General features: G+C 45.2%; 1 protein-coding gene across 1 annotated transcript in view; it reads right to left on the reverse strand.

Moving 5' to 3' along the window:
- Positions 1-5,389: 5,389 nt before the first annotated feature.
- Positions 5,390-13,807, reverse strand: part of SLC10A6 (solute carrier family 10 member 6) — a 46,495-nt gene continuing 38,077 nt past the window's right edge. The window contains exons 4-6 of the mRNA XM_088445007.1: positions 11,259-11,434; positions 6,865-7,022; positions 5,390-5,613 (exon numbers count right to left, since the gene is read on the reverse strand). Of these exons, the coding sequence (XP_088301133.1) occupies positions 5,390-5,613; positions 6,865-7,022; positions 11,259-11,434 (558 nt within the window). The remainder of the gene's footprint in view (positions 5,614-6,864; positions 7,023-11,258; positions 11,435-13,807) is intronic.

A 13,807-nucleotide genomic window follows, 5' to 3' on the forward strand; every position in this document is an offset into this window, starting at 1 on the left:
TGCCGTATAAGGGAGGATGTTCCTAGGTGGTTAACATCCCTACCCCTACTTATTTCACCTTTACATATGGTACATATGGCAAGACAGTTGTTGTCCGGATTTGGATAGAAATATTGCCAGACCAAAGAGGTGGAATGTTTGGTCTTCTGCCCAGGCATGACCGTGATGGGCTTTTTCATCCCACGGACAACAACTGTCTCCCCCGGAGCCTGATTTAAACAAACCAACTGTCTCCCCCGGAGCCTGATTTAAACAAACCACATCACCATCAGAATCCTCCTTGCCAACTTCCTCCTCAGCGCCAGCTACATCAGTATCCTCATCCTGGTGTACTTCAACAGTGACATCTTCAATTTGCATATCAGCAAGTGGACTGTGGGTGCTCCTTTCAGCACTTGCAGGAGGCGTGCAAATGGTGGAAAGAGCCACCTCTTCCCGTCCAGTGCTGGGAAGGTCAGGCATCGCAACTGCTACCACACTTGGACTCTCCTTGGGGATTTGTGATATCTTCTTAGAACGCACAGTTCTTCGCTGTGCTTTTGCCAGCTTACCTCGTTTGATTTTTTTAGAGGGAGGAGGGCTTCCATCGTCATGTGAAGCTGAACCACTAGTCATGAACATAGGGAAAGACCTTAGACGTTCCTTGCCACTCCGTGTCGTAAATGGCATATTGGCAAGTTTACGTTTCTCTTCAGATGATTTAAATGTTTTTTTCAAGGTCATTTTCCTGAACTTTGTCATTTTGGATTGTATATGCCCTCTACTATGACATTGGGCATCGGCCTTGGCAGACGACGTTGATGGCATGTTATCGTCTATGTCATGACTAGTGGCAGCAGCTTCAGCACTAGGAGGAAGTGGTTCTTGATCTTTCCCTATTTTATTTTTATCGGAGAAAGTTTGGTCCTCCATTTATGTTATATTGATATATACGTGCGGCTAAGGCGCACACAAACACAGAAAATAATTTTTTATTTTTATTGGAGACTAGTGCACTTTGGGGGTTACACCACCCTTTAAGAAATGAGCCAGCCGGCCCTTTACTTATGGGACACAGGCGCACGCTTGGCGCTGCTCCTTTGTTGATGCACATGCAGCTACAGCCCACACAATTCACAAACACAGAAAATATTTTTTTATTGCCCTTAGTGCCCTTTGGGGGTTACAGCACCCTTTAGCGGTCAATCCAGCCGGCTCTTTATTTATGGGACACAGACGCACGCTTGGCACTACTTTGTTGATGCACGTGCGGCTACTGCGCACACAATTCACAAACACAAAAAAATATATATTTTTATTTTGTTTGGAGTGCCCTTTGGGGGTTACAGCACCCTTTAGCGGTCAATCCAGCCGGCCCTTTATTTATGGGACACAGGCGCACGCTTGGCACTACTTTGTTGATGCACTTGCAGCCACAGTGCACACAATTCACAAACACAGAAAAAAATTTTTTTTTTTTAGCACTTGGGGAGAGCACCCCCTGGACAACACTACAGCACCCCTTTAGGACTGGGACACTGCACAGGACTTTGGAGTGGACACAGCCCCTATGGACAACTGACTGCACAACACAGTCCAGCCAGCCCCTATGGACTTTGAAGTAGTGGTCACAGCCCCTATGGACAACAGCAGCACAGCACAACACTACACTACACTACACAGCCCAGCTAGCCCTAACTCCCACCCTCCCTCTTCACTGTCCACAGCCGAGTGAGAAAATAGCGCCGACGCGGGTACCTTATATAGGGTCCAAAACCCGCGAGACCCGAAAGGCGGGATGATGACGTTTTGCCTCGATTTCAGATCCGAGTCTGGCGGGAAAAGTCGAGCCTGACTCGGATCGGCCTCGGATCGGGGGGGTTCGGATTTCAGAAATTCGAACCCGCTCACCCCTAATTATTAACTATATTCTGAACACTGCATTAACAAAAGGTTAGCGCTTGGTTAACACATCTGTATCTTTTTCTTTATCCGATAGAAGGGTGGTCACCTCCAACCCAGGCAACTCCCTGATAGTTAGCACATTTACCAACCACTCTGTTATATGGAGGACCATACTCAGTTCAAGAGGAGATTGATATTGCTTAGGCTACAGATTCTAAATTCAACAGGTATCTCTTAAGTCATATCCTAAAAGTCAAATTTAAATAAGCTAGCCAAAGGGACCCCAATCGCGACCGATTGTTCCGGTAGTGATCCCAGTCTCCAACCTAGGTCGCAGTGCTGGGATCACGCAGATGCAGCAAGATGGTGTCTGTTTCCTAAAGACACCTCCTGCTGCATTTGAGATGGATGGAATCTGCACTTCCATCCATCTCTGAAGCAGGCCCTAAGTGCACCACTGAAAACAGCCATGCAACTGTTATCATTATTTAAAGTGTAATGATCAATGATTACATTAATACCTTAATGTTTATAGAGCTGGTACTTTAATAAGTGTAGGTGTGAGGGCTTATAATGGTTAGCCTGGTAGAGTAGGAAAGAGTATTATTCATTGACTCTGTCTTAAACTGAACTTTGGGAATACTGTACTTTCCTATTTTGCATACATGATATACAGTAAAGTATAGATTTAATCTATAGCTGTGATACTGGTTTAGTGAGTGTGTATGTTAAGAGTAGGGGGAGAAGTTGTGGGCGATAGAAGCTACTTATTATAGGCTATAATTGACAATTAATAGCTGCTAAACAAATCCTCAAACAGTATTTATAAGAGTTGCTGGTTACGTAAGGATTAATGTGTAAAATAGAGGTAACACAAACCAATTACTAGAAGTAAAACCACAGGATGCTCGGATTTCAGCTCTATAGTCTACATTAAGTTAATGGAAACTACTGTAATAGTGACAAAATATGTTTTAAGTATGTTGTGATACTGTATATGTTTTTGTTATGATCCCAGGATTCCATGGCTCAAGAAGAGTTCCAGTGAAATAAAATACCTATTTTTCATTATTGTGTGTTTTATTCAGAATCCACAGTGTGACCATTGAATGACCGTTGCAGGTGTGAGGTAGTTGTCAGTACTTCATTCCACCTCAGGGGATTGTCCCAAACCTACTCCTGAGGATCAGAGATGTAGAGGCTCGTGTGGATGCGCCATTGATAGATCAGACGAGAGAGAAGGTGGCTTCAAAAGAGCTTGCAGCCCACACAATACTGCTGACAAGGAGATACATATGCTTCATTGAAGTCTGCTGTTTATGCTCTTTCACTGGGTATATGTAGTAACTTCTACAGTTTAGGTTTATGCTACTAGTCCATAGCTCAAGTCTTTCCCTAAGTTACTTTCCTGAGTCTGACAGCAACGGATTTGGGCTCATGCTAATACTGATTCTATTGGGAATATTTCAGTGCCTGGCTGTGAAGGGCTACTGAAGATGGTGACATGCAGTGGTTTACAGATCTGATCCTGTTATCACCACACAGGCTCTGTCATACTATAAATGTAATATCCTTCTAGCAAAGCATATCTTGGAAGTCTAAAAGGGTCCTCCAAGACTAAAACATGCTGCTAAATGCCCACGAGGCCACGCAGCGAGGGTGTCTTTGCAGGGAGGGATGCCAGTGCATAGAGATGCCCACTGCTGCCTTCTCTTCTGTGAGCGGACACGCATACCAGCATAAACAATAGGGACATCGACCTCTTGCGTCTATTCTGACCTGTCTCTAATAAGAGAGCTCTTGTGTTGCGGAGGTGATCGCACTGGTTAAATTATGCACGCCCATTAAACGGCAAGACACACCTGTGTTTTTATGGCCACCCACCGTCACCTCCCTAAAACGCTTGTTAGCTGTCAGTCATTTATGCGTGTTCGCATGCACACATAATAAACATCGCTCGGCTGTGTTGATGTTTGCAATTGTGATCCGAGCTGAATCAGGCCCATAATGTAGTGATCTATAACTCTTGGGAATGCAGTAGGCTTTAGAAAGTGTTTGTGCGCAGGTTCATTTGCTAACATTATGTTTTGGACAATCGGCGATAAAGACAATTTAATAAGTTTTAAGAATACACTTTTAATAATTCATCTTTACAGAAGGCAGGAATAAACCAGGGCTCCTTTGTAACAGAATTCATCAGAATAAAGCCTGGTACACACTATAAGATATACAGTATAAGGGGGAAATTCAGTTAGACGAGAAAAAGCAAAAACTTAACATCGGAGAAGAATTTGCACAATTTGCGTTTTGGTGCTAAATTTTTGCATCCTTTGTCTATGCTCTCTCCCGTTTGTCGCCCTATACTATTATAAAACATGCAAAAACACATACGTGCGAAAACTGTCCGAAGTCTAACCTGCGAATAGTACAGCATATTTTTGGGAAATCTGTCTGTACCCCATAAAAAACCTAGCTAACATAGGAAATCAATTTAGAAGTGTATTAGTGTACCTAATAAAAGTATTTGGGATTATTAATTTGTTTCAAATGGCTGTTATATGCATATTTGTAGAATTGTGGAAAAATTATAAAAAACAATAATTATTTGAGAAAATAATTGCTGCAGCTAAATTGGGGGTACATTTAAATGGGTGCAAGTATATTTTTGTGTCCAAAAAGTGCACTTTTAAAAAATGGTAAATATACACCTGGTGCAGCTACCTGCAATGTTTTAAACACGTGTCCCATCCATTGAGCCCCCATAATACCAGACCCTCTACTTTATACCCATTTTCCAACACTTTTATTTTTTTCACCCCAAAAATGACATATAAATATTGCTCAAATTAAACTAATTAAAAAAATGATTTTGCCTAATTTGTCATTAGGGGAGTGTCCAAAGGGTTCTGAACCGAATCCCGAAATTCTTAACCAAAAATAGGGATTTTACACAACACTTCACCTTCTCTGAGATGATGAAATCAGTTTGCCGTTTTTTGTCTATAGAGTTTTTGCACGTGTGAAAACTTTGGCAATAGGATTTCACGATACACATTATGTGCAAAAAGTTCACTCATGTGAAAACTTTATGCCAAACCGTGACTTTTCGCGTCTAATATGATATACCATTTAGATGGGGATCAGAATGATATATCGTGGCTATCATAAAATGACATAAAACGCCAGCTGCTCATCGCATCGTCCCATCTGCTGTGCTTCACAGTGGATGGGACAATGCAATGAACGACAAAATGCTACTAAGTGCAGCATGGAACTATATATTGCACCATTGTAGACTAGATTGTGTAGTGTGTACGACACGCGCAATATATCATTACATTCCGTCAGCTTAGTACAGATCATGTAGTGTGTACCCAGCTTATCGCTCATGACATTGGGAAAAAATAGGCTCTCAAACAAAACATTAACAAGTCCGTCTCTGCCAGACTGTAGTGCCAGTGTATTAGCCTCTGCCTGAGTGTCCTTGGCCGTCGTGTGTACACTGTCATAGGAAGGTGTCCTTAGAGAGTGCAGATATTACACATAAGTGACCTGTTGGTGCAGAAGTGATGTTACTAGTTTGCTCCACATCTCCTTCTGTATCATATTCAAAGCTGGGATTGAAATTTCCGTTGATTATTATTTCATTCACTTTGATGCATTCTTCTGAATGGTTCATAGAAGTTTCTTTATGTCTGTTCCTAAATGTTCTCTTGTACAACTGATAAGCTGAAATGTAAATAATATAGCATTACTAGTAAGGTAAATATCCAAGGTTACAGGCAATATTTATTAATATGCAAAACCTGTGCTTGAGAGCAGATCAGAGTTTTGCTTTTCTGACAGTTATTTTGCCCTCTAACCACTTAACACGTTGTTCATTTACCCTATACTGGAGTCCTGAGATTCAGTTTAAGGAGCCCATTTATCATTGCATATTTGAGGTATAACCACAAATATTAAGTTTCCCCCGGATGTATGAAGGATCTCCAAAACCTGTTGTGAACCCTCCATTACCGCAGGCAGCCGCACCCCCCCATAGGTTTCTATGGGGGATGCGATGCTGCCAAATTTACCAACATCTAGAATGCAATGCATTCTGAATATTGTCCCCTGTAGCTAAAGCCATCTGAAGATGGCGTTAGCCGCTGTAGCCTATGGGCGATACCTCGCATAATTAGCCTACGGAGGGTTCCTCCGGAACGAAGGGTTAAAGTGGGCTGGAACGGGGAGAACTGCGTTTTGTCAGTTCTATTTGGAGACCAAACCAGTTCTGCCTTCTCCGGCCCACCTTACACGGCCAGTCAACCCAGCGCCACAGGGAGGCTCCATTTGCCGGACGCCTGCTGAGATTTTGTTACCAGCGGGTACCCAGTACCTTCTGCACAGACGGCGCTGTTGCTTTTGGAGGTTTTACGACTGCATATGCACAGAGCTAGATTTAGGGAGGTGCACAGTGCCCAAGGCCCCCCTCCATCAGAGCCCACCCCAAGCTGGAGAACACTGCTGCACTGTGCAGCCCTGTGCATTTACTGTGGGCGGGCGAGTGCTGGCACGGCATATGATGAGTCAGGGAGGGCTGGACAACAAGTGGGGGTGGCGCGGATGACTAGTGGGTGGGGCAGTGCTGACATGAGGGGGAGGGCCAGAGGAGTGGGTGTGGGGCCTCCTGTCTTAAGTGTCCATGGCCCTCCCGAAGGCTTAGACCCGCCGTGCATATGCAGCAATATATGTATAGCTCTTAGTACATGTTAAGCGATGTTTTGCACTGTGAGTATGTTGCACTTTTTTTTCCTTGTATCTGTTATATAATTTGTAAGACGCTGTGGACACATTGTTACGCCATAAAAATAAAGAGAATAATAATATTAGTAGTTGCAAATGTGATTAATTTGGTTATTAGGCCATGCTCCAGGTCTTTTGACAACCTTATAATAACCCTGCTATCAGTATTAATCATCATACATAATTTTCACTTACCCGCTACAAGAAGCATTCCATTAAGAAACTGAAAGGATCCATATATCAAAGGGAAGGTAAACATCTGAACAAGTTGCTTTGGCGTAAATGACAGCTGAAGAACAGTTGAACACATTTGAACGTTCTGGGCTCCTGTCTCCAATGCAATAGTTTTGCATCTGTGAACAGAAAGGCAACAAATTAAACATTAGGGAGGTTATATCCGAAGTGTCCGGTTTTGCAACCCTAGAACTGTCTGCTAAAGGTTTAGCACATATACATCGTCTTTGATTTAGCTTTTGAAGGTGATTCTAAATTAAAATAGTAGGTGCTATATATTTGTAAATGTGATCTTCTAATATTTGTACCATAATAATATGCAACTATCTATTGAACTCTGGGGCTGATTCAGACCTGCTCACAAGCGCACAGCGCTCGCAAGCAGGTCAATGGTCCCCCTCTTCGCATGCACCGCTTCCGGCGTGCACATGCGCGAGACCTGTCCAGCGATGGCAGCTCCGTTGCTACGGGTCTCGCTACAAGACGGGGCAGCTGTCGATGTTGATTGACAGCTCGCCCCGTTTTGTAGGCGGGGGGGGTGGCTGCACAAACGCAGGCGTTCCCTTAGGAACACCTGCTGTTTGTGGGCGGCCTTACTGACATCACTTGTGATGTCAGTAGTGGACTTCCTGCTCTATTAGAGCAGGGAGTCCACTCGGGCTTGCGAGAGCTGAGACCCTACCACAGGGTCTCCTCGCAAGCCCGATGGTCGCGATAATCGCGACAGGCTCCAGGCCGCTCGCAAAAGCTGTGGGTGGTCACCCACAGCTTAACGAGTGGCCTGGAAAAAAAAAAATCCCCGCCCTGATCCAGAGCGAGCGCTCGCCAGCACTGTGCGGCTCTGAATCAGGCCCTCTGTCTGTAACAGATGTCTAAAGCATTTTATAATTTGCTTCCCATAAATATTGCATAATACTAATATACAGAGTCATTTCTGTTTATCTGTTTTATTGGCAACATAAGACCTGCTTTGAAATGGTGTATATTGCCATTTATTATGAGGAAGTCAAACTATATACTAAGAATGGGACTGTGCTTATTTATTTACCAAGTTGTGAAACGGCAGAAAAGTTTTATAGCAGTCAGGTTTTCCAATAATGATAATAATTTAATCACATATAAGAATAAAATACAAATATATAACAATATATTTCAATATACAGTATATTATTAGGAATAACTATAATTCTTAGATCACGAATTGGATAAAACGATCTGTATAATTTCAACATTCAATACATTGAATAGAATAGTCCCATAAAAGCACCTATTGATGGAAGAAAATAATTTTTATCTAATGTTCACTGATGGTTAGGTAGTATTCCACTTGCATGTGTATAAATGAATATTCCGTGCAGAATGCTCTGTGAGGATCACATATGATTTAACAGTCCCAAATAGGAAGAAACCGTGAGGTAATGTTTATAAAGCTTAATTGATGTCACCAGCTTTGACCGCACTAGGTGTACCTGAACCGATTCGGGCAGCCATGCTCCATCAGTCTTGATTAACTCCTGTGTGTTCCAGCTCAGTTTGGTCGCTTAGCATCCACCGGGGTCTAGTGTAAATACCGTGATGATATCTTGTGCGCTTGCTGCACTTCCTCCATAGGTTTGTATTCGGCACGACACTCCAGTGTCTTTAGCTCAGATCAAAGTGCTGTAAATAGGGGGTTCTGACGTGTTTCGCCCTAATATATAAGGGCTTTATCAAAGAGTAACTAAAAATTATTTTATTCCTAATAATATATATTGAAATGTATTGTTATATATTTGTATTTTGTTCTTATATGTGATTAAATTATTATTATTGGGAAACCCGACTGCTATACAATTTTTCTGCCATTTCACAACTTGGTTCTGATAAATAAGCGCAGTCCCATTCTTAGTATATAGTTTGTCTTCCTCAGGGTGTACACACACCCTGTAATTGTGGACTTGCAGCTGATACGTTAATTATAGATTTTTTGGTTTAGATTTAGTTATACAATAAAATAACTATAAAGATTTTTAAAAGCTAGATTAGCGCCGAAGTCATTTGTTTTTGTGCCTACATTTATTATGAGGAGTAGAAATAAATTTGGCTCATAAGCTACTGTTTTCATAGGGCCCGACTCAGCAAGGATAACAATTGCAAAGCTGCACGCAGGCAGCTTTGCAATTGCGATCCTTGCAATGCAGCAGGAGGTGTATGACACCCCCTGCTGCATTTGCGATCCCAGCACTGCGACGGAGATCACAAGCTGGCAGAGGCAAATGCAGCATGTTCAAGGAGGGGTTTCCACACAATATATATATATATATTTACACACACACACACACACTATGGCCCTCATTCAGAGGCAGGCACAAGAAGCGAATGAGGGCGGCCGCTGCTTTTTTTTTAGTGTGGCCTCCCGGGCGCTAGCTAAGCTGTGGGTTACCACCCACAGCTTAGCGACCGACCAGCTTGATGGTCGCGATGGTCAAGACTGGGAACGCCTCCGTTTGTGTAGACCCCCCCGCCCCACCTACAAAAGGGCCCTTTTGTAGTGAGCTCCGGAGCAAAAGAGTTTCTCTCTCGCTCCGGGGCTTGCGCACACGCAGTGCGGCTGCTGTGCGTGTGCAGGGTCTTAACATCGACCCGGTTGCGAGCGCTCAGCACTTGCGACCGGGTCTGAATGAGGTCCAATATTTGTTGCATTGCAATAGATTGGATATGTCCACGGCAGGCACAGTCATTAGTGAATCTAGATGTTACCTAGTGTGCCAGAGTATTTAAAGCCCATAGAGGTACCCCTGTACCCACGAACCCAACACGCAGACAAGCACACACACCTCTGCTTATAAACAAGCCAACATACTTTAAAGATGCATCCCTCAAGCTGCCCCTCACCCCAGCACCCCCGCACATTCAATACACACACACTGACATTGTACACACCTAGATTTCAGGGAGCGCGGAAGACAGTCAGTGAATGCTGTGAGTTGCGCTCCCCCTAGATTCAGCGACAGCCAGCCTCTCAGTGTGGCTATGAGGAGACAGATGCCACATTACTGACACAGTTGCCTCCTCATATCGATCAGCTGCAGCGATGGAACGGCAGGCAGGGGGGGTTTCTAGGTACTCAGAAACCCCCCCTGCATGCGCTAGTTGTTGGGATCACCATCGCGACCATCAGTGGTCGATGGTCACGATGGTGGATGGCGCCGGGCAGCCAGATAGCTGAGTAAGCCTCAGCTTACTCAGGCTGGCCAGCTAGCGAGCCCAGTAGACTGCATACATCCACGCAGTCCCTTTGAAAAACCCATTCTGCACACTCGCAGAATGGGTCCTGCGCAAGCGCAGATTCCCAATAATCGGGAATCTGCGTTCAGCACGCCCATAAAACATTGTGGAGAACATTTGCATTGTAGAGGGTATATTTACTAAAGGTCAATTTTAATTAATTTCAAATCAATCTAAATCGATCACCATTGATGTTGTGTTTCTGGGGGTAAATCAAACGGGATGTAGTTATGATCCCGACGGTCAGGATGCCGGCACTCAGAATGCTGGTACCGGAATCCCGATGGCAAGTATTGGGGTTAGGGGGAGGGTTAGGGCTATGCACTAGGGGGCGAGTCACGGTTAGGCTGCGGGGGGGAGGATTAGGTTTAGGCTGCGGGCAGGCCCGCCAAGAGCCACGCCGGGCCCAGGAGAAAGAGGGCATGGCCTAATTGCGGGGATGCGTGGCCACGCCCTCTTAGGTAAACATTAATTTTTTTTGCAGTGCCGCCAATTGGTGAGCCCCCTCAGCCCGACACATAACCAGTGGGGGGCGCAATCAGCTTGATCGCTCCCCCCACAGGCATAGGAGACTGCTGTGGCTGCTTCTTAGCAGCCGCAAGCAGTCTCCCAGTGCAGCCCAGCACACAGCACCATGTGCTGGGCTGCTGTAATGTAGGAGGGGGGGCGGGAGCAGTGCCAGACCCGGGCCCCTCCAGCAAGCCCAGGACTGGGTAATTAGTACCCGCTCCCTCCCCCTCTTGGCCCTCCTGGCTTCGAAAGGGAGGGTTAGGTTTGGCCTGCGGCGAGAGAGAGTTAGATTTAGGGGTAGGGTTAGCCTACTTACCGGTAGGTATAACACAGTCGGGATGCCGCGTCAGGATTTTGAGCGCTGGGATCCTGAGCGCCGGCATCCCGCACCCAACCCAATCAAACATTTACTAACACTTAAAAAAACTAATAAAAAATTGTCTGTTAGTAAATGAGTCATTTAGCCCCAGAAACACAGCATCGATGTTAATCGTTTTAGTAAATATACCTCTAAGTATATAAAGTTACACCATAACTGTATTTAAATGAATCTTTCAAAGACACAATATTAATACAACCTTTGCCAAGTCTGGCGCATCATAACAGCCATGCAGAAACCTAATACATAGCCAAGTAGAGGGTAGATGATGCCAATTGTGAGGATGGAAATGTCAGTGTCCCAGGATCCTTTGTATAACACAGAACTGGCTATACCAATCACAAGTATGAGGAGTCCTCCAATAATGGAGCCAGCCTAGAAAAAAACAAAAAGAAATCTATTCTTAATTTAAGCTTTATACTAAAGCAAACAAATTATTTTATTGCTTAATGTATTTATCTCATCCCTGTACAGATTTTATCTGTGACTGCTGTCCTGACAGCATGGCAATACAAAACATCAGCGTGGAATTATATCAAACTTATTTTAACACCAGGGCCGAAACTAGGATATCTGTCACCCGGTGCAAGGCAGCAATTTTGCGCCCCCCTCCCTTCCCGTACCTGGATTTTGTCCTTACTCCTCCATAAGGAAGTGCATTACTCAGACATCCCTGGTATAGTGACTTACATTATTCCATACACCATAATGCCCATTACACATTATGCCACACACTGTAATGCCTATTACCAAAGTGCCACTTACATATTTGCCCAACACCATTTTATGCCCCACAGTAATGCTTCTAATTACTTTAAAATTACCTGCTCATTGCCAGGGGGTTTCATGCTCGTTGCCAGGGGTTACATGCTCATTGCCAGGGGGTTTCATGCTTGCTGTCAGGGGATTTATGCTCATTGCCAGGGGGTTTCATGCTCGTTGCCATGGGGTTCCATGCTCGTTGCCATGGGGTTCCATGCTTGTTGCCATGGGGTTCCATGCTCGTTGCCATGGGGGTTTATGCTCAGCCAGGGGGGTTTATGCTCATTGCCAGGGGGGTTTGAAGGGAGAAGATGCAGCTCTCAGCATCCTCTCCCTGCAGCGCCAGTGTTCCCGGCACTTCCGGGAACGCTGTGTGCATTGCGCTCTGCTAACAGACACTAGAGGTCCAGTAGGACCTCTAGCATCTGTCTCTTCCTTGGCGGTGGCCATTTTTTGATGGCCGTTTTCAGCAGAGTCCATGCGGACCGCCAAGAAAGAGACAGACACTAGAGGTCCAGTAAGGACCTCTAGCATTAGTCTCCTCTTTGGCGGTTGCCATTTTCAGATGGCAGAGTCTGCTTTTTCACCCCCCCGCAATCCCCTCCCGGTGCACGTGCACCTCTAGCCCCCCCCTAGTTGCGGCCCTGTTAACACAGGTGCTGATGTATTTAGAGTCAGGATAGGTTTTGGGTAGTTGTTTGGCTTTTAACCACTTGCCTGTCGTGGACGCATCAGATGCGACCAATCAGAAACGTCCACTGAGTGGCTGCCGGAAGATAATCAGTGATTGAGCAGATCGGTGGCACTCATACCCAGCAGCTGCAGGGCAGCCATGACCGAGCAGACACAGCTCATGGTAGCCATGGCTTCTCTTATGCTGTGTCCTGATCACTGTGGCCAGCAGTGATTGGGCAGCCTAGTGGCACCCTCTCTTCAGTCTCCTGCCAGCTTTAGTGCAGCTGACTCTGCACCAGAAACAGCAGCCTCAGCATTGCCCATTTGTCCAGATTACTGAGATACAGTGATCAGACAGTTTCAAGTAAGTGTGTGTATGTACACATGTATATATGTATATATGCATATGTATGTACAGTATGTGTGTATCTATCTATCTTCTTTACTAGTATAGTGGAAACGGCATATGCCAGGTCACCTCACACTCTGCCCCTACTCTTTCCCGTTTTCCACTCTGTCTGGTCCGACCCCTACTCATTATCGAGATATTACAGTGTCTCAATAATGGCTGTTAATATTTACATTTTGCTTGCCGATAGTTTGGCAGCCCTCTCCGGGACGGGACAGCCAGGTCAGACAAGCAAGGTGGTGTGGCACGGTAGAGGGGGAGTGGCTGGGGATACTACATTGAAAAGGGGGCGGGGTGGGGGGCATGATCACAGAATCACCTCATTTTGGCACCACCCCACTACACACTGCCAATATTTTCGGCATTGTGAAGCAGGTGGCTGGGTTAAGGTGACGCGATTCAGTAATAATCACGTAATCGCCCCCCCACTGTGGGGGTTTGTCTGGGATTCACGGGGGGTCCAGGGGCCAGCTGGGAAGTTTGCCTACTTTTTCGAGGGGCTGGGAGTGCCACCCGATTTCTGGGAGGCTCCCGGTAGGTAAGTTTGCATTGTGATGGTCAACAAAACATACCAATCCCATTAACCTCTAGACCCTACAGTCTAAAGCAAGGATGGGCAATAAGTGGCCCTCAAACTGTTGTGGAACTACAAATCCCAGCATGCCCTGCCACAGTTTTACTTTTGGGGCATGCTAAAACTGTGGCTGGGCATGCTGGGATGTGTAGTTCCACAACAGCTGGAAGGCCTCTTATTGCCCACTCCTGGTCTAAAGAGTAGATACCGAAGCCCAGAAATCGAGTCCAAGATTGCATAAAACAAACATAACCCTTCCCATGGTGCGTGCAAGCTTAGTATTTAAATTTCACAGGCTAAATATTAGGCTATCAGAGAAGATGCTGTG

Source organism: Taudactylus pleione, unplaced genomic scaffold (assembly GCF_031769625.1).
Source record: "Taudactylus pleione unplaced genomic scaffold, aTauple2 ptg000376l, whole genome shotgun sequence".
Taxonomy (NCBI): Eukaryota; Metazoa; Chordata; class Amphibia; order Anura; family Myobatrachidae; genus Taudactylus; species Taudactylus pleione.